Source organism: Chironomus tepperi, unplaced genomic scaffold (genome assembly GCF_022539635.2).
Source record: "Chironomus tepperi strain 1889 unplaced genomic scaffold, CSIRO-AGI_Ctep_v1 contig_74, whole genome shotgun sequence".
NCBI classification, from domain to species: Eukaryota; Metazoa; Arthropoda; class Insecta; order Diptera; family Chironomidae; genus Chironomus; species Chironomus tepperi.
In genome coordinates this window covers 987,376-1,010,181 of record NW_027226196.1, presented here as the reverse complement: position 1 = coordinate 1,010,181, position 22,806 = coordinate 987,376, and the positions used below count along the sequence as shown (strand labels likewise).

The following is a 22,806-nucleotide window of genomic DNA, read 5'->3' as shown; positions in this document are numbered from 1 at the left end:
AAATTCATAATTGAGCGATTGCTTTAACTAATTGCTGTCATTCATATAATTTGAATAAAATTGATTATTTCAGGAAAATGAGGTAAGAATTTTGTAATAATTATGAATTGTTAAATTTTGATGGATTGCATTATTTTCATACTCAGGACACTTTATGGATTAATTCTCCTAATTTTGGTCTCAAACTCATCAAGTCAAATGACTCAACATGCAGTTTGTAATCCTGAATACTTCAAAGGTCACTATGCATGCAAAGTTATGATGTCAGGGATTTTTGACGAAGCAACTGATCTGCAGATAACTATGCCTCATTTGGAGGGTAAAAACGACTATGACGTAACTTTAATGAGGATAAATCTTTCATTCAACGCAATAATTTATGTGTTCCATAAGGAATTCCTGCAGAAATTTCCAAATTTAACAGTCATTGAGCTTCAAAATGTTGGAATCACATCACTTGCTAATTTATCGTTTGTAAACTGCAAAGAACTTGAAAAATTAAATGTCACATTTAATTATTTAAAGACAATTCCGGATAGATTATTCATGAATTGCACAAAATTAAAAGAACTGGATTTGAGCTACAATAATTTAGCAAAGATCACTGATGACACATTTGAGGGACTTGAAAGTTTAGAAGTTTTAAAGCTGAACAGAAATTACATTCTGGTTTTGTCATCAAATCCCTTCAGAAGTCTAGAGAATCTAAAGGAACTGGACCTAAGTGAACTCTGGATTCCTACCAACTGGTACCAAAATTCATTCAACCTGACAGTTTTTCAGTATCTTAAGGATCTGGAAGTGATAAATTTAAGGCATTGGAACATCAATTTTGTGACAATTGAAGCATTGCTTAATGGATTAAGTAACTTGACACACGTTGACATTTCTTACAATTCCTTGACGGATATAAATATTGAGTTCTTCTCACAATTTGAGAATTTAACGACATTGGGTCTTAATAATTGCAAGATAAATGACATTCCTAGATATGCCTTTAAAACATTGACAAATTTGCAGACCTTATCATTGACGTTCAATAGTTTGAGCTCGATTGCCGAAAAGACATTTGCTGGACTGAATTGTTTGGAATTTTTATATCTTGACTTTAATAACATTGCATCCGTCCATGAAAGTTCTTTTGGAGATCTCAAAAACTTAAAGGAACTCAACCTTGGCTTCAATCTAATCAAGGTTTTGCCAAGCGAAATATTTAAGAATCTCCAAAATTTAGTGATCCTCAATTTGGAATGGAATGACATTAAAGAATTTCCTAAGAATACCTTTAGTTCTCTTGAGAAACTTGAAGTTTTGAACTTTGACCACAACAGCATCACTCAACTGAACTCTAATTACTTTGGAAGTCACAAAAATATGACGGAAATTTCAGCTGAATTCAATAAAATTAATTCAATTGAGAGGAACTTTTTGGATAACTTTCCAAACTTGCTAAGACTTAACTTGCAGTTTAATAGTTGTGCTAGTTTGAATTTGGCAAATTTTCAATTTATTACTGTTGGTTTGACTTTGAAAAAGTGCTTTAGTAATTGGGATGACGTTCAATCAACAACTGTTGAGCCAATGACAACCCCTAAAGGAGGTGGACATGTCTTGAAAATATCAATGGCTTTAATTTTGCTGCTAGAAGTGGTCATAATTGGTGTGAAATAAGTCAGATCAGGATCAAAATGTTTTTCGATATAAAAATCCAAAAATCTCCCATAAATTCTTAACGTGGAGATCAGTACTTCCTGTTTATCGCCTCAATATTTGACTTCGGAAAATCCAAATCATTTTGGAAATTTAGCAATTAATTTAGGACATTTTAGCATTGGAATAGTTGCCAAAATTGTATATTATCTTTTAATCGATCAATAAATACATTAAGCAAGTCATAATTTAGGTACTTCACTTTTCATTCATTCATATCGATTGTTATCATAATTTAATATCGATATTAATGAACCCTCAGCCGCTTTTGTTGTTTAAGTTGGAAATCTATTCATTTAGTAAATGTCTGTTGGCACTAAAACATTAGCTTGGTTGAAGCTTTTTCAAATATGATGTAAGTGTTATTATTATAAACAAAATTAAAATTCAACTAGTGTATCGGGTAGAAACCCAATGCGGATATATTCACACCGTCCCATAAAAAGTCTCGTGGGTAGGCCAAGCTTCGCTTGGCTAGTTTGAGGGATCAAGCTCCAGCGGGTAGGCCAAGCTTCGCTTGGCAAATGTTTGAGGAATCAGGCTCCAGCGGGTAGGCCAAGCTTCGCTTGGCGAATGTTTGAGGAATCAGGCTCCAGCGGGTAGGCCAAGCTTCGCTTGGCGAATGTTTGAGGAATCAGGCTCCAGCGGGTAGGCCAAGCTTCGCTTGGCAAATGTTTGAGGAATCAGGCTCCAGCGGGTAGGCAAGCTTCGCTTGGCGAATGTTTGAGGAATCAGGCTCCAGCGGGTAGGCCAAGCTTCGCTTGGCGAATGTTTGAGGAATCAGGCTCCAGCGGGTAGGCCAAGCTTCGCTTGGCGAATGTTTGAGGAATCAGGCTCCAGCGGGTAGGCCAAGCTTCGCTTGGCACATGTTTGAGGAATCAGGCTCCAGCGGGTAGGCCAAGCTTCGCTTGGCACATGTTTGAGGAATCAGGCTCCAGCGGGTAGGCCAAGCTTCGCTTGGCAAATGTTTGAGGAATCAGGCTCCAGCGGGTAGGCCAAGCTTCGCTTGGCGAATGTTTGAGGAATCAGGTTCCAGCGGGTAGGCCAAGCTTCGCTTGGCACATGTTTGAGGAATCAGGCTCCAGCGGGTAGGCCAAGCTTCGCTTGGCGAATGTTTGAGGAATCAGGCTCCAGCGGGTAGGCCAAGCTTCGCTTGGCACATGTTTGAGGAATCAGGCTCCAGCGGGTAGGCCAAGCTTCGCTTGGCACATGTTTGAGGAATCAGGCTCCAGCGGGTAGGCCAAGCTTCGCTTGGCAAATGTTTGAGGAATCAGGCTCCAGCGGGTAGGCCAAGCTTCGCTTGGCGAATGTTTGAGGAATCAGGTTCCAGCGGGTAGGCCAAGCTTCGCTTGGCACATGTTTGAGGAATCAGGCTCCAGCGGGTAGGCCAAGCTTCGCTTGGCAAATGTTTGAGGAATCAGGCTCCAGCGGGTAGGCCAAGCTTCGCTTGGCGAATGTTTGAGGAATCAGGTTCCAGCGGGTAGGCCAAGCTTCGCTTGGCAAATGTTTGAGGAATCAGGCTCCAGCGGGTAGGCCAAGCTTCGCTTGGCACATGTTTGAGGAATCAGGCTCCAGCGGGTAGGCCAAGCTTCGCTTGGCACATGTTTGAGGAATCAGGCTCCAGCGGGTAGGCCAAGCTTCGCTTGGCAAATGTTTGAGGAATCAGGCTCCAGCGGGTAGGCCAAGCTTCGCTTGGCGAATGTTTGAGGAATCAGGTTCCAGCGGGTAGGCCAAGCTTCACTTGGCACATGCTCAAAGTTTCAATGTTCAAAGTTTTAAAAAATCTTAGAAAACATTGATTTTGAAATTTTGTATGAAAACGAAAGTTTTTTGCTTTTTTAGAAGCAACGGCTGTACCTGCCATGCCCAAAATCTAATCAGCTTTTCTATAGAGCAGCACGGATCGATTGCAAAAAACTAGAAGTCTCTACGATGTCTCGTTATTGAGATTTCTTGCTGATTAACTTGTTTGTTTGTTTGTTTGTTTGCTTGTTTGCTTGCTTACAGAAAGCGAATTTTTTGATTTTCTCGACAACGCCTGAACCAATTTCAAATCTGTTTTTTGATTATGGTGAGGAATTCCAGGCACAAACTTTTTGCGATAGAACAAAACTTGCCATTGTGCTTAGTTTTGCTGAAAAATCCAAAAAACTGATTTTTCAATCTGAACAAATTCAATACATTCACACGTGAAAACGGTGTGAATATAATAAAATATTAAGTTTTATTAATTCTAGATTTCATTTTGGATTACTTCACCTCCTGCTTCACATTATATGCCGTACATCAGCTCAAGTAACTTCACAAAACATTCGATGTGAGCTCGAAATTATTGAGGATCAATACACATGCACAATTTTATCAGCAAACGTTTTTAATGAAAGCAATTCAATCCAATTTTTAATGAATCATATACCGGGTGAAAATGACAATTCTGTAGTAACAATGAGGACAAGTCCATTATTCAGTGGTAGAATTGAAGTTTTTCATAAACAATTCCTTGAAAAATTCTCAAATTTAGAAGTGATTGTGCTTCAAAATGTTGGATTGTTGTCTTTGCCAGTTAATTCATTTGAAAAGTGTGATGAGCTGATACAGCTTGATTTTCATGGAAATTCATTAGAAATGGTTTCTGATAGGATTTTTCAAAATTGCAGGAAGATAACAAGTTTAGTATTAAGTTCGAATAATTTGAGAAATCTATCAAATGAAGCATTTGCAGGCCTAGAAAATCTTGAAATTTTAAATCTTAATTCAAACTTAATTGAAAGTTTTTCTCAAAATTGGATTAAAAATTTGACAAAATTAAAAGATCTTGACTTTGGAAAACCATTGAGCAATTTCACTTATGAATCTACAATGCTGCAACACCTTAAAATCCTAGAAGCCATAAACTTAGACAGTTGGAATATCAAGTTTGAGAAAATCAAGAATTTAATCGACAAACTAACAAATTTGAAGATTATTTCAATTTCAAGCAATTCATTATCAGACATCAATTATACATTTTTCAATCAATTCCAAACCCTCAAAACTCTTAACCTAGACAACTGCAGCTTGAGTGGCATTCAACCCAATGTATTGAAAGGTTTTCCAAAAATAAAAGAACTTTCATTCCGTCACAACCAAATGAAGACCATCATAAAGAAAACATTTGAGGAACTTGGAAGCTTAGAGGTTCTTAAGCTTGGACACAATATTATTGATTCTGTGGATACAAAGTCTTTTGACATTCATAATCAACTTAAGGAACTTGATTTAAGTAACAATAAAATTAAAAGTTTACATGCAGATGTCTTCAAATTTCAGACTAATTTACAAAGACTTGACATAAGTTCAAATGGAATTGAAACTATAGCTGGACTCTTAAAAACTCTTGAAAAATTAGAAGTTGTTGATTTTAGCAACAATGCCATTAAAAGATTGAATTCTGGGCTGTCTGGAAGTCTTGTGTTATTGAAGGAACTTACAGCTTCCTTGAATGAAATTGACGAAATTCCAAGAAATTTCTTTGCTCATTTTCCAAATCTAGAAAAAGCTAAATTTGAAGGAAATTTATGCGTCGATGTTTCAATCGATAATTTCCAACAAATCAATTTAACTTCAATTTTCGGCCAATGTTTTGATAATTTTGAGGGTTTAACAACAACAACAACAACTTTACCAACGACTACAGCCGAGACATCTTCAACAGATGGCTCACAAACCACCACAGCATTGACATCAACAGATCTCTCAATCACAACTACAGAACTGACATCAACTGATCTAATTTCAACGACAATTTCTACAAGCACATTAAAGAAAACAACAACAACCATAAGAGCTACTACGACAGCAACCGTAAGGGATACAACGACAACAACTCCTTATTATGTTCCATCAACTCAGTCAACGACTTTAAGAACTACCACAGGGCGAACAACTACTGATTTACAATCTACAACAAAAGGAAATGGAATTGGAAATATTGCTGGGATATCATCGATGGTGGTTGTATTTTGTGGACTTAGGATTTTAATATTATAGTTCAATGCTACTTATTTACTTCGGTGGGCTTAATTGTGATCCATGATATTCCTCAGATGTCGCTGAAATAGATGTCGCCCTGTGCAATGCTAATAAGATTATGATGGACTGAGTTTCTGTTAAATTTTGAGACTCACTGTTGTAACGGATGTCATATATTGTGAAAAAACTTCTTAAATAAATTTTTATCAAATTTTGATTGTATGGAATTTGAAATTATAGAATTTAAGAGACATAGTGAAGTGGAGCTATCAAAGTTCATACAGATTCATGCAAAATTTAGAGAAATTCTTGGCTTTTAACCTTCACTACCCGAGTGTTACAACGGTTTATTTTGTAATCCACATAAAATCCATGCGTGGATCAGAAGAGATTCGTATGAATGTCATTACTCAAATTTTGCTTACTTTGTATGGGTGTAGGACATTTGCCCACTGACACTTGCCCACTGGTACATTAGCCCACTGACATTAGCCCACTGGTACATTAGCCCACTAGTACATATGCCCACTGGTACATAAGCCCACCGGTATATTTGCCCACTGGTACATTAGCCCACCGGTACATATGCCCATTGGTACATAAGCCCACTGGTACATATGCCCACTGATGCATATGCCCACCGGTACATATGCCCATTGGTACATAAGCCCACCGGTACATTTGCCCACTGGTACATAAGCCCACAGGTACATATGCCCACTGATGCATATGCCCACTGGTACATATGCCCATTGGTTCATATGCCCACTAGTGGAAAAATTTAAAAAAAATTTTTTTTAAATACTTTTTTTTTCTGTTAAAGTATCTATATTATTATTTTTTTTAAAATATCGCATGATTTTCTAGATGATTAATCATTAGCTTCTGCCCATGAATTTTTGGCTTTTCTCATAGTCTTTTGGCTGATACAAGGCAAGATCTTCATCAATGAAGCTTCTATATGTACTAGAAAAAGTCTTCTATTTTAAGGTTGACGTAATTGACAGAAACATTTAGCCCTAGACAACTAGTTCCTAATTGACATTCGGAGCCAGTGAACTCCTTCTGTTAAGCAGTTTCTTGTTGGTAGAATAGGTAAGGTGATTGGCTAAATTTTGGTATGGTAATTTTGAGAAGTTTTTTCTGTTTTCTTCAAAAGGCATTTTATTTATAAAGAAAGCATATATAGATGTATCTTCTTGAAGATAAATAAAATGCAGACTATTTCTGCATGTAGATTTAATATTATGAAGAAAAAAGCTACTGATTAAGAAAGTATAGATTTATGCAGCGTTGTCACTTATCGTTTTGCTACCAAAGGCATAAATCTATCACAGACATTAGCTATTGATAAGCAAGCAAATTTGCCTTCTTGTAAGCTTGCCTAGTGAAAATCAATACCTAGGCAAAGGCACTACCTAGCCAAAGACAATAGTTTTTTCCTCTGTCTAAGCACTGCTTATGATAAGAATACCTTTGTAGGCAAAGGTTAATTAAGGTTTTTAAAAAATATATAATATAGACACCTTAATATATAATATATAACACCATGGGCATATGTACCAGTGGGCATATGTACCGGTGGGCTTATGTACCAGTGGGCATATGTACCGGTGGGCTTATGTACCAGTGGGCATATGTACCGGTGGGCTTATGTACCAGTGGGCATATGTACCGGTGGGCTTATGTAAAAATGGGCATATGTACCGGTGGGCATATGCATCAGTGGGCATATGTACCAGTGGGCTTATGTACCAATGGGCATATGTACCGGTGGGCTTATGTACCAATGGGCATATGTACCGGTGGGCTAATGTACCAGTGGGCAAATGTACCGGTGGGCTTATGTACCAGTGGGCATATGTACCAGTGGGCTAATGTACCAGTGGGAAAATGTCAGTGGGCTAATGAACAGTGGGATTTTGTCGGTAACCCCTTTGTATCACAAGAGATGGTCAGTCATTTCTGTTTAATTTTGGATCGTGGGTGCGATTGAACCACTGATCAGGGTCGTAAAATGCATAAGCAGTCATGCATCATTCCTAAATAAATCAATAATCAGTGAACATTCCAGTCAGACAAACCCAAACCCAAACTATGATATTCATAAAAAATTAATCCAATAAAAGGAAAACTAAAGCAAAGCAATTTAATAGCCAAAAAAGAAGAAGATATAAGATTGAAATCTGCAATCATCACTTTTATTTCATGCCTTATTTATCGTTTTATTTTCACAAGTTCCCCCAATTTTGGATTTGTTTTTATTATTTTAGCACATCAAAAATAAAATTAAATGAAATATTTTTTATTCTCGGCTCTCTTTATTTAAGGTCTCGCGAGCCGACGCCAAAAATAATTCAATCTTTGTTTTATAATATGCAATTCATTTTTGCTGTACGCATGTATATACAGCATGAAAATGATTTAAAAGAAAAACAAATTGTGAGAAACGATCGAAAGATTTCTTGTTTGTACGAAAAGAATGCAATTTTAGCGCAGAGAGAGCAGCCCACAGGCAGTATGGTCAAGCGTCATAAAATGCAGCATATAAAATACTCCTGAGATTGCCAATTTGCTTTTTTTTTTTAAACGAAGTACATAAAAAATTTCTTAAGACAAGAAATAGCACGACGCGAGTTAAATTAAAGGGAAACAAAAAAGAAAAGAATCTTTTCAAGAAATTGCCTTCCTTTTTGTCTCATGGGACGCCACGCAATGTTACTTAAATTATTTTTTTTTTTTTTGACCGCGGCCCTTTGCTGCCTTCAAATATACATTATATATATTTGTGTATGAATAATGCAGACAAATGAATAATTTGAAAGTCTCGAATACAAAACTTTTATCTTTTTTTTTTGAACTTCATCAGAATGCTTTCAGTTCTTGTTGACTGACTGAGTCACTTGGGTCAAGATCTCGTTTAATTTTTAATAGGTTTGCAATTTGCGATTTGGAAGCTTGTTAAAGTGTTTCAGTTTGGATGAGAATTTGTATGAATTTTTGGAGAATTGATGATTGTAAGGAATTAAAGTGGAAATTGGATCTGCAGTTATGCTTTAAAGATAGACGAACAATTGATTTTAAAGGAAATTGAAGCATCCTTCACTCAATAATCAACTCTGTGTAGAAATGAAAAGTAAGTTTGCAACAGTAATTTTCACTTGTAGTATTTACACTCTCAAGTCCCCCAAGTGCTAGTCTAGACATCTTGTTGCGTATATTCAGAGGAAAATTTCAATGAAAAATAATACACAGAATGACTAGACTTTTTTACTCTCCTGGTATATAAACAAACATAAACAATGGCTATCATAAGAAGCAGAAATTGTTTTGAATTTAGTATGAAAAAGCTTCTGTTGATTAAAATTTGCTTTGGTTCTGCTCTAGTTCTGCTTCATTTCTTGGGATTTGGGATACTTATGATGGTGGTATGGAATGTTACTTTAGGGCTGAGTTTTGAAGCTCTTTGATTGAATTTTCATTAGTTTTGAATAATCCTTTCAGGAGTATTGCCAGAAACTCATACAATTGGCACATATTCAAATTTTGCCGCTACAGAGACGAGACAGCAGTTGAGCAGCAGTATATTTGGAAATAAGTAGTAAATTTGGTTATTTTTGCTAAATGTCTGTCATTTGGTTCTAATTATGCTGCTGACTCGTTATCGTAGTGGCAACATTTCAATATTTGCCGATCAGATCAGTTGAAGGACTTATAATTAGAAAAGGATGCATCGATTAAGTCCTCAATTGACCAGATTGTGTATATCTAGTAGAATACGACTAAATTAGCAACTCTGCACTCTTAGAGGAACTATAAAGAACAGCTTAACTCTGACATCTAAAATACAGAGAACGCAAGCCCGTGGCTCATGGATGAACCCTGATTTCTAACCATGACATTGCTTTACTACATTTTGTCTAATTCCAAACTTCAAAGTTTAACAACTTCTTTAAAATGTTTGTTTTCTCAAGTCAAAAATTTCACGAGGACTCTTACCACTCTCTTCTGATAATTTATTCACAATAAAGTTAGTTCCATTACACAGCAAAGAATTTCGTCGTTGAGATTTTATTTTACATAACAAAAGAAACCGAAAATTTTTTCTGGCAATCGTCCCAATAGGGGAATCATGAGCTAATTATTTTGTTTTGTTACACTTTAAGTCTTCATTTTTTCCAAGCACAAGAGTTTTTCAAGATTATCAGCATACACAAAACAAACTGCAATGAAAGTTTTCACATATTTTATGGAAGACAATCTCTCGTAGGAGTGGAAAAAAAAGTAAGGAATATGAAATATGCATATCCCAAATGGAATGACAACAGCAAATAAGAAAAGATTAGTGTTTACTTTACATCTGATGTAAGTTCACGTCATCACTCATTCATTCTTCCCTTGACTACACATTTTTCATTTCACTTCCCTTTTTTATGTCGTTCACAATGATGCTCCATACTGCAGGATGTTGAGATGGGGTGAAAGAATACGAGATAGTATGATTAAATTGCACTTTTTTTTTACAAACGCAAACCGCTAAGAAGATTCTAAATAAATTTTTAATGAAATTTTGTTACTAGAGCCTCGTGAAGGTGAAGCATGTGTAATTTTAGAGTATTCATTTTAAAATGGATGAAAACAGAAGGGAATTTTTGCGGTTTTGCTTATACTTGAGTTGAGAGTTGTTATGTATGCAGATTTATGTTGGTTTTTTGGCATTGTCTGAGATGTTATGAGATGTTTCACGCATGAAATTTTTGTCTAGAATTGTAGAATTTTGTGATGTGGAAATTTAGTTTGGTATTAAATTTCGTTGGAATTTATTTAGTTTGATGGGTAGCAAATGTGAATTAAAGCGAGGGTTTTAGTAATTGAAGTCGAATATTTATGACTAAAAACATTTTAAAATCATATCTCACTCATCACTCAGTATTAGAATTTCGCTGGGATAGGTAAATGCTTCACAAGATGAATGAGACTGTTCCACTTGAGACTGCATTTGAATAGAATCTGTAATCAAAATGACATTTTGGAGCTCCGAAAGCTTGTTTTCGTGGAGAATACCAAAATAGCACAAGTCGGTTAATCGATTCAAAATTCGGTGACAATCCGGCGTGACTCTGGAATGATGTCGGTTTTAAGCCGAATCCGAATTCGATACCAAGCTAAGAATCAAGTCGGTCTGATACCGTATTAAGGATCGATTAAAGGATTTGTGATATTCGGGATAGTATATCCGATCGACACAAGGATTTCAAAGCAGCAAGGAGGTGCCTACATGATATCTAATTGGCAATTAACATGAAAATCGCCGCTTGAACATCATAAGTGGCTACCTTAAGTGCCATGCAAAATTTGTGTCGATAACATAGTTAAAAATAAAGTACCCGATTAACAAAAGAGATGTAAAGAGCAGTAACGAATTAAAATAAACAATCATTAACTGTTACAAAGCCCCTATGTAGGATGGTTGCAGTTAGAAATGTCATACCCAAATAATAAGCACATAACTTATTCAATTTATCTGATCATTATACAATTTGTGTTAATAAACAGAGTAGCAAGTAAACACCTCACAACAAATGCCGCAACATATAAAAATAAACCTAATGATCACACAAATATCCCGCTCCGAAATTAATAATCCACTAAATATACAAACAGATGACAATAAAAAAGTCGTGAATCACATAAATGACATTTTTTTCTGCTTTGCATGCGACAAAATATCATGCAAAAAAAAAAAAAAAAAATATTTATGCTACCTAGCATCATAAAACAAATGCAAGTCATCAATATGTATGTAAATTCACATGTACATGTATCCACATCCACCAATACACCTTCCAAATTCTCTCATCATGCTCTTCAACTCCTTCTCAATTCTTTGCCTTTTTTTGCATTTCTACAGCATTCAATGATCAATTTAAATTATCGGTGTATTTGTGTGCACAGCAACAGATATAAGAAAACAAGTTTATGACTCTCGATCACTTCTTTTTCTTATTCCTTCTTTCTCTTATGCTCTTTTTCGGGCCTGTTGCTACAGTTGAAGTTACTACGTTGTCGACTTAAGATCGGTTCTGCGTGTAAAAGACTCTTTTTGAGATTTTTTTTTTTGTTTTCGTAAATTCCGGAATATTTGACAATAGGATTTATACTTACAATCATAGTTTGTTGTGTGTACCGAGAAAAGGAAAGTCTTTTTTGTGGTTTTTTTTAAATCAAATGATGAATTATGATGATTATATGGTGAATATTTAGTGAGAATCCATCAATCAAGTGACTGTTGTGTACAAAAAAAAATAATTCAAAGAATCAGTGAGATTGCAAAATAAGAAAAAAAAGGAGTGAATGAAGAGTGTTAAAAGTCATTACATCTGATAATCTTTTAAAGAGAATTTCCAGTGCCAAGTGTCAGTTTTTGTGTTTGTAAAGTGCCGACAAAATAACAAAAAAAATAAAGTTTTGCAAAAATCGTCTTAAAAGATCTTTTTTTGATAAATTTGTCATCCGTTATTCATAAGCGACTGGCTAGGAACGCTAGTGACGGGTAAAAATTACTTAAAGGCTCGCTTAAATTACTTGCCATTTATTTAATCCACAAAAAAATACAAAAATTTCTTCTTTTTATTTGAATTTCATCTTAAAATGCCATACGATCTCTGTTGTTGCTGCTGAGTGAGTAAAAAAAAATAAAAATAAAGGGAAAGAGTCATGAAAAAGTCCCTAAAACAGAGAGAAATAAGATGCGAAATAAACAAGCCAAAAGAATGAGTCAATTTGAATAATTTTAATAGTGTGATATATTAGTGATTATAAAGCAAACAGTGAGAGAGTCAATGATATAATTAAAGAAGATTTTCAAGTGCCTTTATGTCTCAATGATTCTTAAGTATTCTTATAATTGGATTAAATCTGTTTATTGTGTGTTATAAGTTTTTTTATGATAAAAAAGTGTCGGATTTATATCATCAAAAAAATAAGTTTTAATGATCACGACGAAGGTGGATATTTTGGGAATATAAACCAAGTTTTAGTTTAGTGTCGTTCAGGAATTTGATTTTTTACAACTGGGATAATAAACATTAAAGAAGAAAATAACAGAAAACATTTATATAAAGGAAAACAATAATTTGGATACTTCTCATTTATTTCAATTCCTTATTAGGCATCACAAAAAATAACAACATCTTTGGAGTCACATCGTATCTTCATCAATCGCAGGTAAAGAAAAAAAAAAGTATATGAAGAAGAAAGGAGAGCATAACTATAATTATGTGTTCTCAATTCCTTTCCTTTAATTTAAAGAACAAAAAAAATTTTTTTTTGCCCTTTTTGTTTCTTGTTAAATTCTTCGGAAGATGCATTTGATGCTTGCAAACAGTTCATGTTCATTTGATCGCAATTCACAGCTCTTTAGCACTTTTTTTTTTATTTATGTCTGAAATGCTTTATGGTCATGTGATACAGTTTGGGTCAGAGTTAGTAAATGACTTGGAATTTTGTATGAAAATTTGACTCAAGTCGACTCGGTTCTATACAAAATTATACTCTGAGTAAGTCAACTTCGATCTCTGGTTTGGGTTTGTTAGGCAAATGCATGAATGTTAAAGAAGGATGTTTATGAAATACTCTTACAATCTAAAGGAACTATTTTTGGAAATAAGTTGTATAATGTCTGTTATTGTACCTGTTTATGACCATCATGTGGTGTTTTGAGAATTAGATATTGTAGTGTGAAATATTCTATTGACAATATTTTGTATATATTTATTAAGAAAGGAAAGTTAGAAGAAATTGTGTTGGATCTTGCAACCAGCAGACTCTAACAGGCAAAGAGCATGCTTACATAATGCAGAAAGATCACTGCAAAACTAAAAGCGGTCTATTTGCCTATTAGGGTCCAAATAAAATGGTTAAAAAAGGGCTTTTTGGAAAACACTCTTTAATTTTCAAAAGATTTTCGTGAAAAAAAATTCAAAATCTTCCCTAATTCATGAGATCCATAAGAAAAATCCAAGTACCTCCTCATCTCCCCTCAAATTATTTCTATGACTACGCCCCTGATAACAGGTAGCCATTCAATTATGAAATTTATTGATTTTAGTCAAAAAAAAATGTTCATTCACCATTTTCCTTTGCCAATATTTAATAATTTAAAATAATACCCGGCGGTAATGCAACCGAAAAATTATTTTTTATAATTAAATGAATATGTACTGCCGAATGTTCCCATTCGTGGGAAGTTATCCTTGAGTAAATTGAAGTGTCTCGGCAATGGAGTGGTTGAATACTTCAGGACCTAATTATTGCAGCACTACCCTACAATCCTGTATTCATTATCCGAGTGGACAATAATACGTGATCAACTGGACATTAACTTACCATACACTAGTTAGAACATTTTTTGTCCTCTCGACTAACAAATGAAATTTCTTTCAATTCTACTATAATTAATTTATCTATTCTCACTGATCAACTGCCCATACCATAAATATCTAATTTACTGTCTCTACTAATTAAATAAGAGTCGCAACATTAGATTCCACAACAAGATGACAATGCGTATTTTCCGCATGATTTGTATGTGACGTTTTTCGATGTTTGATGATGCAAATCCACTTAATTACTTCATTCGTGCGAATATACATAAATTTGAATTATTTAATGAATTTTATTGGAATTCAGTTATTTCAGTGTTGTTTGAACTATTTTGAGCTTCGGAATGCCTTTGTGGTAGTCCACGATAAAAAACACTCATGGTGTATGGTTCATGGCGATTTCGTCGTCAAGCTAGTCTGTCGCGTCCCACAGTTTGGACAGCACTGAGTTATTTGATATGATTTCATCTAAAAACCTGCTAAATTCTTCTGAACTCATTGATGTCTTGTGTTTCAGAATCTTTTATGTCATTACAGCTTTAAATTTATGATAAGGAAATCTAATGTTATCCTTTATACCTGCCATTATACCCATTTCATGCTCTAAAACGTGATTTTATCTTAAATTTTTCATAAAAAAATTTTTATAACTTTTCTCCCATGCCATAAATTTCAAACATTTATGCTTCATATCATTTAATTTAATTTAATTCGCAATAAATTATAGACCATCTCAAATTTAATCGTAACTTTTTTGGGATATAAAATTTAGCATTTAGTTTGCCTTTTTGAAGTTTTGTCAATCATAAATTAATTGAATGACAAAAAAATCATAAAAAGCTTCCATTTGGTAGTTAAAAAGTAGAAATTGATTTCTACGCGTCATTGTCCGAACAGTCAGGTGTCTATCTACAAAAAATATATTTTAAGGCATGGATAAATCACGCACGAAATTGCATATAGCTATAAATTTTAATTAAACGAACAAAAATCGTTAACATCACACGATTATGAAATAAATTTTTTTATTGCCTACTTTTCTAGTTGTAAATCATTGTTAGCTATGCCTTATCTCCATCTAGATCCAATATCGTACAAAATGCGCTTCTGTCACTAACCTGAAGCAAAAAAACTTCTCAAGAAATCAGCTTTTTTATCATCTCGTGCAATATAATGAACAAAGTCTTCATTCCTTTGTCCACACAGTGCACAACAGTGAGAGAAAATTTCTTTCTAGAAACTGGTTTGTGGCTGTATTTGAAGAACACAAGAAAAAAAAATTCTTGGGATCTTACTTACATACAATATTATTTTTTTTTTATTTATTTGCTTTCTTTTTATGCACACATTCTCACACATGGACACAACAAAACATTCTTCACATGACGAGATGATGAGAGAGACCGAGGAACGAGAGGAGAAGTTAAAAAAAATCTTTTATCGTTCAGCAACTTCAATGAACTCTGAGTAAAAAAAAAAATAGTCGTTGATTATAAAATTCTTTCAAGCTTCGGTCTTTTGTTGTTGTTGTTTTACTCAATAATGTGTAAATGTATTTTGACAGGGTTGTCAGAAGGGGTTTATTAACGGGAAATTGGAGTGATAAGGTGATTAAATTGGCTTTTGGGGAGCATGGTAATTTCGCTTGATGGTTGTTTCTTGTATTTTGGATACTTGTGACAACGCAATAGAAGATCTTATGTGATTCCCGAACGTTTTCTTAGTCTGAATTATTATGGAGCTCCTGAAGAATTGGTCGAACAGCGCAAGCGCAAAGCTAAGTCAACGTTAAGACGTGAAGTAGCCCTCACTGCACCGTCAAGCTCAATTTTGACCCATTTTTATAGTGAATAATGCGAATCGTTGCATTGTTACACTCGGGTCGGTTTCTGATTCGAATCCAACTCACATTCTCATAAGATAAAGGAATCCCTATTCCCTATCCTTTTGCAAGCAATTAAACCGCAAAGTTTGTACTTTAACACTGACAGATCGGCCTATAATTGACTCAAATCCATCAAAATTAAGGCGGCCATCTGCTGTAATTTTCTCCCTTGCTGCTGCGTCCCGACAAAGCCTCAAAATGTTCCGATTTTTCAAAAAGTCGAAAAGTTTTTTTAAAAGTGTCCTGATATTTAGCGAAAATCCTCTGGTAACACTAAATCAGCGGCCACAAAGCCTTCAAGGCAACTTCGTATCTGACTGATATACGGCGACCTACCAATGTCCTAGCAAACATTATGTGCTGCTTAGGAACTTGATTAATATCTAAAAATTGTAGAATAACTCCATGCTTTTCCCAAATCATTCCAAAAGTCAATTAGTCTCAGAGTCCTAATTGAACCAAAAATAATCACCCTCCAAAAACAACCAATCCTGTCTCAAAAAACATACAGCGACAATTATTATTATCATTTGACGAACATAAGTGGTTCTTGAATTATGTCGTAGTGACTTTGTACAACAAAAGAATTCCTCTTTTCTCCCCATCAACTTCAAGAGCGACATCAATAATTGTATTTTATTTATTTATATATTTTTTTTTTGTTACTGCTGCTGCTGTTATCGGAATTCTTTTTATGTGACTTTTCATAAGCATCGAACATTCATTCATAGTTCTCAAGTTTTTTCCTTTCCTTTCCTTTCATTCTTTTTGTAGTTTCATCTGGTTCTTCTTCCATCCATTCTTGTACTCGCTCCGATATAGACTTATAGTTAATTATAATGTATTATGATGAACGCCACTTAGTCGAGATAAGACATGATTTATGGAACGAATGGAAGCAAAGTGCTTATGAGCAATGAAGCTTTTGTATCATACACCATATATTGTCTTTTAAACTTGTTCATTCTTCTTCTTCATCTTCGCATATCAATGCGAAGGAATCACATGGATATGTCACATAAGATTGGTGATTATTTGTTTCTGTTGAAGCCCGAGTGTTATGGGATTTTAGTATAGTTGTGACTGACTTTTTTGGTGTCGAGATGTTGATTATTTTTGAAGACTTTTGGGAATTTTGACATGTTGATCAACTTGCAATACACTTTTAGATGTTGTCAGTATTTGTGGATCCTCCTTAAGCACTGGATGATTTTCTAAGCAGCACAATGTGTTCACTAAGATACCGAAATATCACCATATTCATGATAAAGCTCAAAATTGCCTTAACGGCTCCATGAAGACTGATTTTGACTCATGACAACTATGCAACTTGGATAAGTCACTAAAGATCCAAACAACTTGTACTTCTCGGGCTCATCACATCCTCTAACTTCTTGTTTTCATGTAAAAATATCTCAGTCTGTGAAAAATGACACTCTGATAGAATTCTGATGAAATTAATTATTAATAACGCATAAGCTACAAAATATTATTTACTACTTTGAATATTTATTGGACGTTAACAATGTCTTATACATCCTCATGTGTGACTCTATGAAATAGTTGATTGGCAAGTATCCAAGAGGAACTTTATAAAAATGTTTAAATTTATTATCACAATCATTATGAAACGATTTTTCAAGAAGAAGACATAAAATATCATAAATTATGAACTACCTCGACTGTATCCCGGAGTTGGTTGTACAACAAAGAATTAAATTTATTAAACATATATGAAGTCTAAGGATGCAAGACATCCATTGCCATTACAACAATTTATTTTATCGACATTCAATGTACATCCATGTTCATTTTCTTCATGCTAACCTTTTCCTTATAAGTGACGATCTTCATTCCATCATCGATTCCTATCAATGACACGAGATCAGCAGTACTCATGCTGATGATGCTAACGGAATAACTAAATAAGAAAAAAAAATAAATGTTCAATTTCAAATGACAGGGAAGGTGATGAAAGAGATCATTTTCAGTTCGTGATCTGCGTGCAATCAAGAGATTGTTTTGCTTGGCATTTAAAGTAACATTGAACTATGGCATAATTTTTGTTATTCCTTGTTGCAGAGCTGTAGAAACTTTATTGTGATATGGCACACCTTGAGAGTAAGTCACAATTGAAAGTGTAGACATCATGAGGGTTATGGAAATTCCAATATAATTTGACAGCCCACTGAAGTGTCACGTCACACAGTTTGGACTATTTGCAGTTTGGTTATTGTGAGCATTTGGCGAAGAAATTTGTTTTGAATTATTTTGCTTGTTGAATGGCTGTCTATAAGGTTATAGTAGAGTTGTCAATTATTTGGGTTTTTACTATTTGTACAAATACCAAATACCCAAATATCGAGACCCCCAAATATTGTACAAATACCAAATATTTTTGAAAGTATGAATATGACCCTAAAAACATCTGAATTTTCAAAAAATTGCCTGTATATCACGCTTAGTGTATAATTAGTAATAACAATCAACTTAAAAGTAATTAAATTAATAGTTTTTTAAAGAATAATAATGAAAAATAATTAAAATATTAATTTATTTTCAGTCATATGATTAGGAAATTTCGACTTAAAACTTTCTATGCAGAGAAGGTTCGTTCAACACTTGTTAACGTAGCTTGAATGGACTTCAATGAAATAAACTACATCTCTAACTTCTCAGTCCTGTTTTTAGTACCTTTAAATGACTTTACATATTGTTCTATGTCTATTCATGAATACAGCCATTCTAATCATAAGGACATGAAGTGCGATTTTCTATCTCTTCGTCCTGACTTTCAAAACCACAAAATGTGTTAAATTTTTGTGTTCACTAGATATTTATCAAAACAATGCTCAAAAATTTTAAAAAATACTACATAAATTATTTAAAAAATTTTGCAAAATTTTATATTTGAAAATTTTCAGAAAAAATTTCATACTTGCTTTACATTTAACTCGTATGTTGTGATACAAATTATTTGGTTTGAAATTACAAATTATTTGGTGACCCAAATAGTTTCAAAATGGACCAAATACCCAAATATTGGTATTTGTAATTGACAACCCTAGGTTATAGTGGCTGTTTAAAACGAAAGGCTTAAATCCTCTCTAAATATTGGTTCAATTCCAATTGAATTTTGCTTAAAATTAATTTGATTTTCTGTAAGAAACCCATGAGACACAAATGAAGTCGGCTCCATGTACCAAGGCTGTCATCCATTAGATGTCAATAAAATAGGTTTTACGGGGCCTTAAAGCCTACATAACAGAGCCTTCTTCATTCGTAACGTAGTCTCCATGTACCATGGCTGTCATCCTTTTGATATCAATAAAAGAGCTTTGGCGGACCCTTAAAACCTCCAAAACAGAGCTATATTCATTTGTGTCGCTCGATAAACTCAAACAGACCCGAATCTACTTTCAGCTCTACTAAACACAATTAATCTTATCAATTCAAATTTAACGTACTTCTTTTACTGAAAAAAATGTTTATTCAATTAACCCAATTACTTATTTATGATCATGCATAAGTAATTATAGATATTTTCAATATCTATTGAATATCTACTTAATATTCATTATTCTTCAATTTCTCTCGTTGAGTATCTTCATTGTTATGCGCTATTTATGCAGATAATATACTTTATACAAATCTTTATAATATAAATCTATTGATTATTCAGCGATACAGGAGATGTTAAGATAAGCAGTAAGATGGAAAAAAATGAGATTGTTGAATTCTAATTAAGTAACATAATTTCTCTCAATTGCAACTACTTATTAGCTATTGCGATGAAGTAGGAAGAAAAGTCTGAAGTTTTCATGCCTTTTTCTGTATTGTCTATTGTTATTCAATTCCAACTCACGCTTCGAATCCATATTATATTTAGTACATAAATGACAACAACTATAAGCACCAACAACATGGAATGTTCATGCACAATTCTGCTGATTCATTTGTTTTATTTCATTTTAAATGTTTTTTATATATTTATTCTTATGGATCGAATTGAAATTGAAAGTAATAAAGGGTTTTTAGGGTGGTGGTAATTGAGAGTGCATTTTTAATTGTTAGAGTGGGTATAAAGGGATATTGGCTCGGATTTTTTATGCAAAAGTCGACTTAAATCGACTCGACTCCATATAAGATTCGAGTAGACTATGAGCTTTGCTTTATAGAGATGGTACAGCAGAATGTAGTCTATTCTAGTGGCTAATAGCGGTTAATAGTCTTGAAGAGACAAACAAGCTTGGAAGGAAGCTGTTGATATAGATTTCCATTGAAAATTGACAGACGAAAATTACCGAAAGAGCCAGCTTCATGCATTATCAGAAAATGACCTTAAATCAATAGAAAAAGGTCAATTAAGTGGTGCAATGGTCCTCAATATACAAGAAATGAGATTCTGATCCCTAATTTTCAACTATGATAAATAAGACTAAAATCTCACCTGATTTTCAAAGTATTTCCACCAATTCCATCAGCATTAAATCATAATTCACAACTAATTTCAAAATTCTCCCTAGGAGTCACCTATAAATCTCATAAATGCACTAAAAATTGAGGTCGACTAGACACTCAAAATCCAATCGCCTCCTTTCAAACTAAAACATCATAAAATTGAGCTAAAAAAGCAATAGAGAGTGCTTTGAGTGCGGTCTGGGTGAAGCAGAAAAAAACATGAGCAATAACCTTCTGGTTGTATGCACAAAGAGTAAATGCTCGGGTAAAATAAAAAAATATTTTTTTCAACTCAATTCTATCGTGTGCGATATTTATATTTATATTTATGTGAAACTATATGGTTTTTTCAATTATTTCTACTTACTTTAACATTCATGGCTTGAATTATTTTTTTTTATTTTATTTTTCAATTTTATAGTAATTTATGATATATTGATAAAATTGGAAATAAAGGTTTAATTGCACCACCTCACACGATATATCAAATAATGTTAAATTGAATTGTCGTTATCGTCAATCAGTGACTGGATAAAGTTTAATTTGAAAACAAGCACTGTCGCAGAAAATGCCAAATGATATTTTTTTTATTTTTTCAACTCACACCCAAATTCCATTCCTGTTTCAGTCATGTTTTCATTAACTTCCTCATTATCGTTGTCTACTTAAAGTCATTTTATATGTTTTCAACATATTCTTATGCAATTACACACCATGCACAAGTTGATGATACAATGTATGACTATAATTATTGAGTGAAAGGGTGAGGAACTGGATATTGTCATTATGTCATTTTTTCTTTTGGATGAAATTATTGGTTTGAAGAGGAACATTTTCACAGGAAATGATCTAATGATGATAGGAGCTAATTTGTGCATTTGCTGTAGGTTTGTGCTGAGTTAAGGGCATGAAATGTTGTTAGTTTTTGATGAATATTTGGGAATTTTTGAAGCAGCTATTCTAAGAATGACGGTAATGTACTGGAACTGATGCAATTTTCTATAATGGAGACCATTCATGCGATATGTTGAATTTGATGCATTGTTTAATGATGTTTGAAATCTAATTAGTTCAAAATTTTAGCCTGATACCTTATTTTTTGGTACAAAGCTCAGTGCGATGACAATGTATTTCAAGAGGTTTATCAAGTTTTTTCAATTTTATCAAGAAATTTGCTGTCCCAAAAATCATGCGATATAGAAAAATTTGAAAGCAGTGTCATCTGGACGACGAGACTCTGGCTTAGAGCAGGGTCGTATTCAACCATAGTTTTGATGTTTAAATGGTCCTAAAGGAGTCAATCCATGGTTTTAGGGGTCAAAACATCCCATCTTTTGGAAAATATTCAATAACTTGCTAGAAGTTTTCATGAAAAAAGTACAAATTCCTTAAAATAAGATTAAGCTGGTTAAATCCGACAGATCCAGTAAAAACTGGCTTTATTGATGATGTTTATACATAAATGGAATCAAATCTAAACAGTGAATAAGTTTCCTGGATTCTGAACTAAAGATGGTTGGGGTTTGTGAGTCACTGCCTTTATTTAAACAGTATGTATTAATTTCCCTCCAACTTTTTAAGAACACAAAAATTTTCAATTTTTTAAATTTTCTAATGATTTTTTTAAAAAAAATTCATCAAACTTTATCAAAGCAGAACAATATTTTCCAAAGTAAACAAAGTCTAAAATTTCCAACGCTTCCAGCAATCTATATCCCCACTCCCCTCTTCAAAAAACTCTTCTTAATCTTTGCCAACAAATTGAAAACTCTTTTTTATAACTCAATTAAAATTATTTTTTTTGTTGACTTTGATTCTTAATGTTAAGCTCATAAATTTCTCAAGGACTGATTTCAATTAAAATGAAAAGCTTTTTCTCGGAAAACAAAAATGGTCTCAAGGTAAATTCATTCAGAAAGTAAACAAACAGTGTTAATGAAAATTTTTTTTGTTCCTCGTCATCCTTAATAGAATTGAAATTTTAATTTTGTCGAGGATTTAAAAAAGTTCAGCATAATTCCTTCATACTTTTCACATCATTCGATAATCATCCGCCCCCCGTTTTAAAGTCAAACCATAATTTTAAGAAGTTTCTCATTTCACTTTGCAAATTTCTTTATTTTTTTTATATACAAACAAATTAAAAGTCACAGCTGTTTGATATACCGTGTCGTAAGTTGCAGAAAAATTCTGTTTGTATATACATAAAAAAAAAACCGGAATAATATTTGCGTTTAATTAAAAAGAAATCAACCACGATGGAAGAAGAATGTGAGAGAACCGAACAGAAAAAAAGAAATAAATATGTTGAAGAAGAAACTTTACTGCCTTTTGCTGTGATGTTTCTTCAACAAC

At 33.6% G+C, this 22,806-nt stretch overlaps 3 protein-coding genes across 4 annotated transcripts in view; all 3 read left to right on the top strand.

The window, feature by feature from the left end:
• The first annotated feature begins 6 nt into the window (after nt 1-6).
• LOC139085598 (carboxypeptidase N subunit 2-like) lies at nt 7-1,839 on the top strand. Its single transcript, XM_070633684.1, has 2 exons — nt 7-82; nt 147-1,839. The coding sequence occupies exons 1-2, from the start codon at nt 78-80 to the stop codon at nt 1,669-1,671; spliced, it is 1,530 nt and encodes a 509-aa protein (XP_070489785.1). The 5' UTR covers nt 7-77; the 3' UTR covers nt 1,672-1,839.
• Nucleotides 1,840-4,155: 2,316 nt separating this feature from the next.
• LOC139101067 (chaoptin-like) lies at nt 4,156-5,739 on the top strand. Its single transcript, XM_070653935.1, has one exon. The coding sequence runs from the start codon at nt 4,156-4,158 to the stop codon at nt 5,737-5,739; it is 1,584 nt and encodes a 527-aa protein (XP_070510036.1).
• Nucleotides 5,740-11,838: 6,099 nt separating this feature from the next.
• The window catches only part of LOC139085616 (putative uncharacterized protein DDB_G0286901), a 197,964-nt gene continuing 186,996 nt past the window's right edge, over nt 11,839-22,806 (top strand). For both annotated transcript variants that reach the window (XM_070633706.1, XM_070633707.1), the window contains exon 1: nt 11,839-12,948. The gene's annotated coding sequence lies outside the window, so the exon portion shown is untranslated. The remainder of the gene's footprint in view (nt 12,949-22,806) is intronic.

Coding starts and splice junctions, on each gene's coding strand:
- LOC139101067 (XM_070653935.1), top strand. CDS start 4,156: ATGAGGACAAGTCCATTATTCAGTGGTAGAATTGAAGTTTTTCATAAA.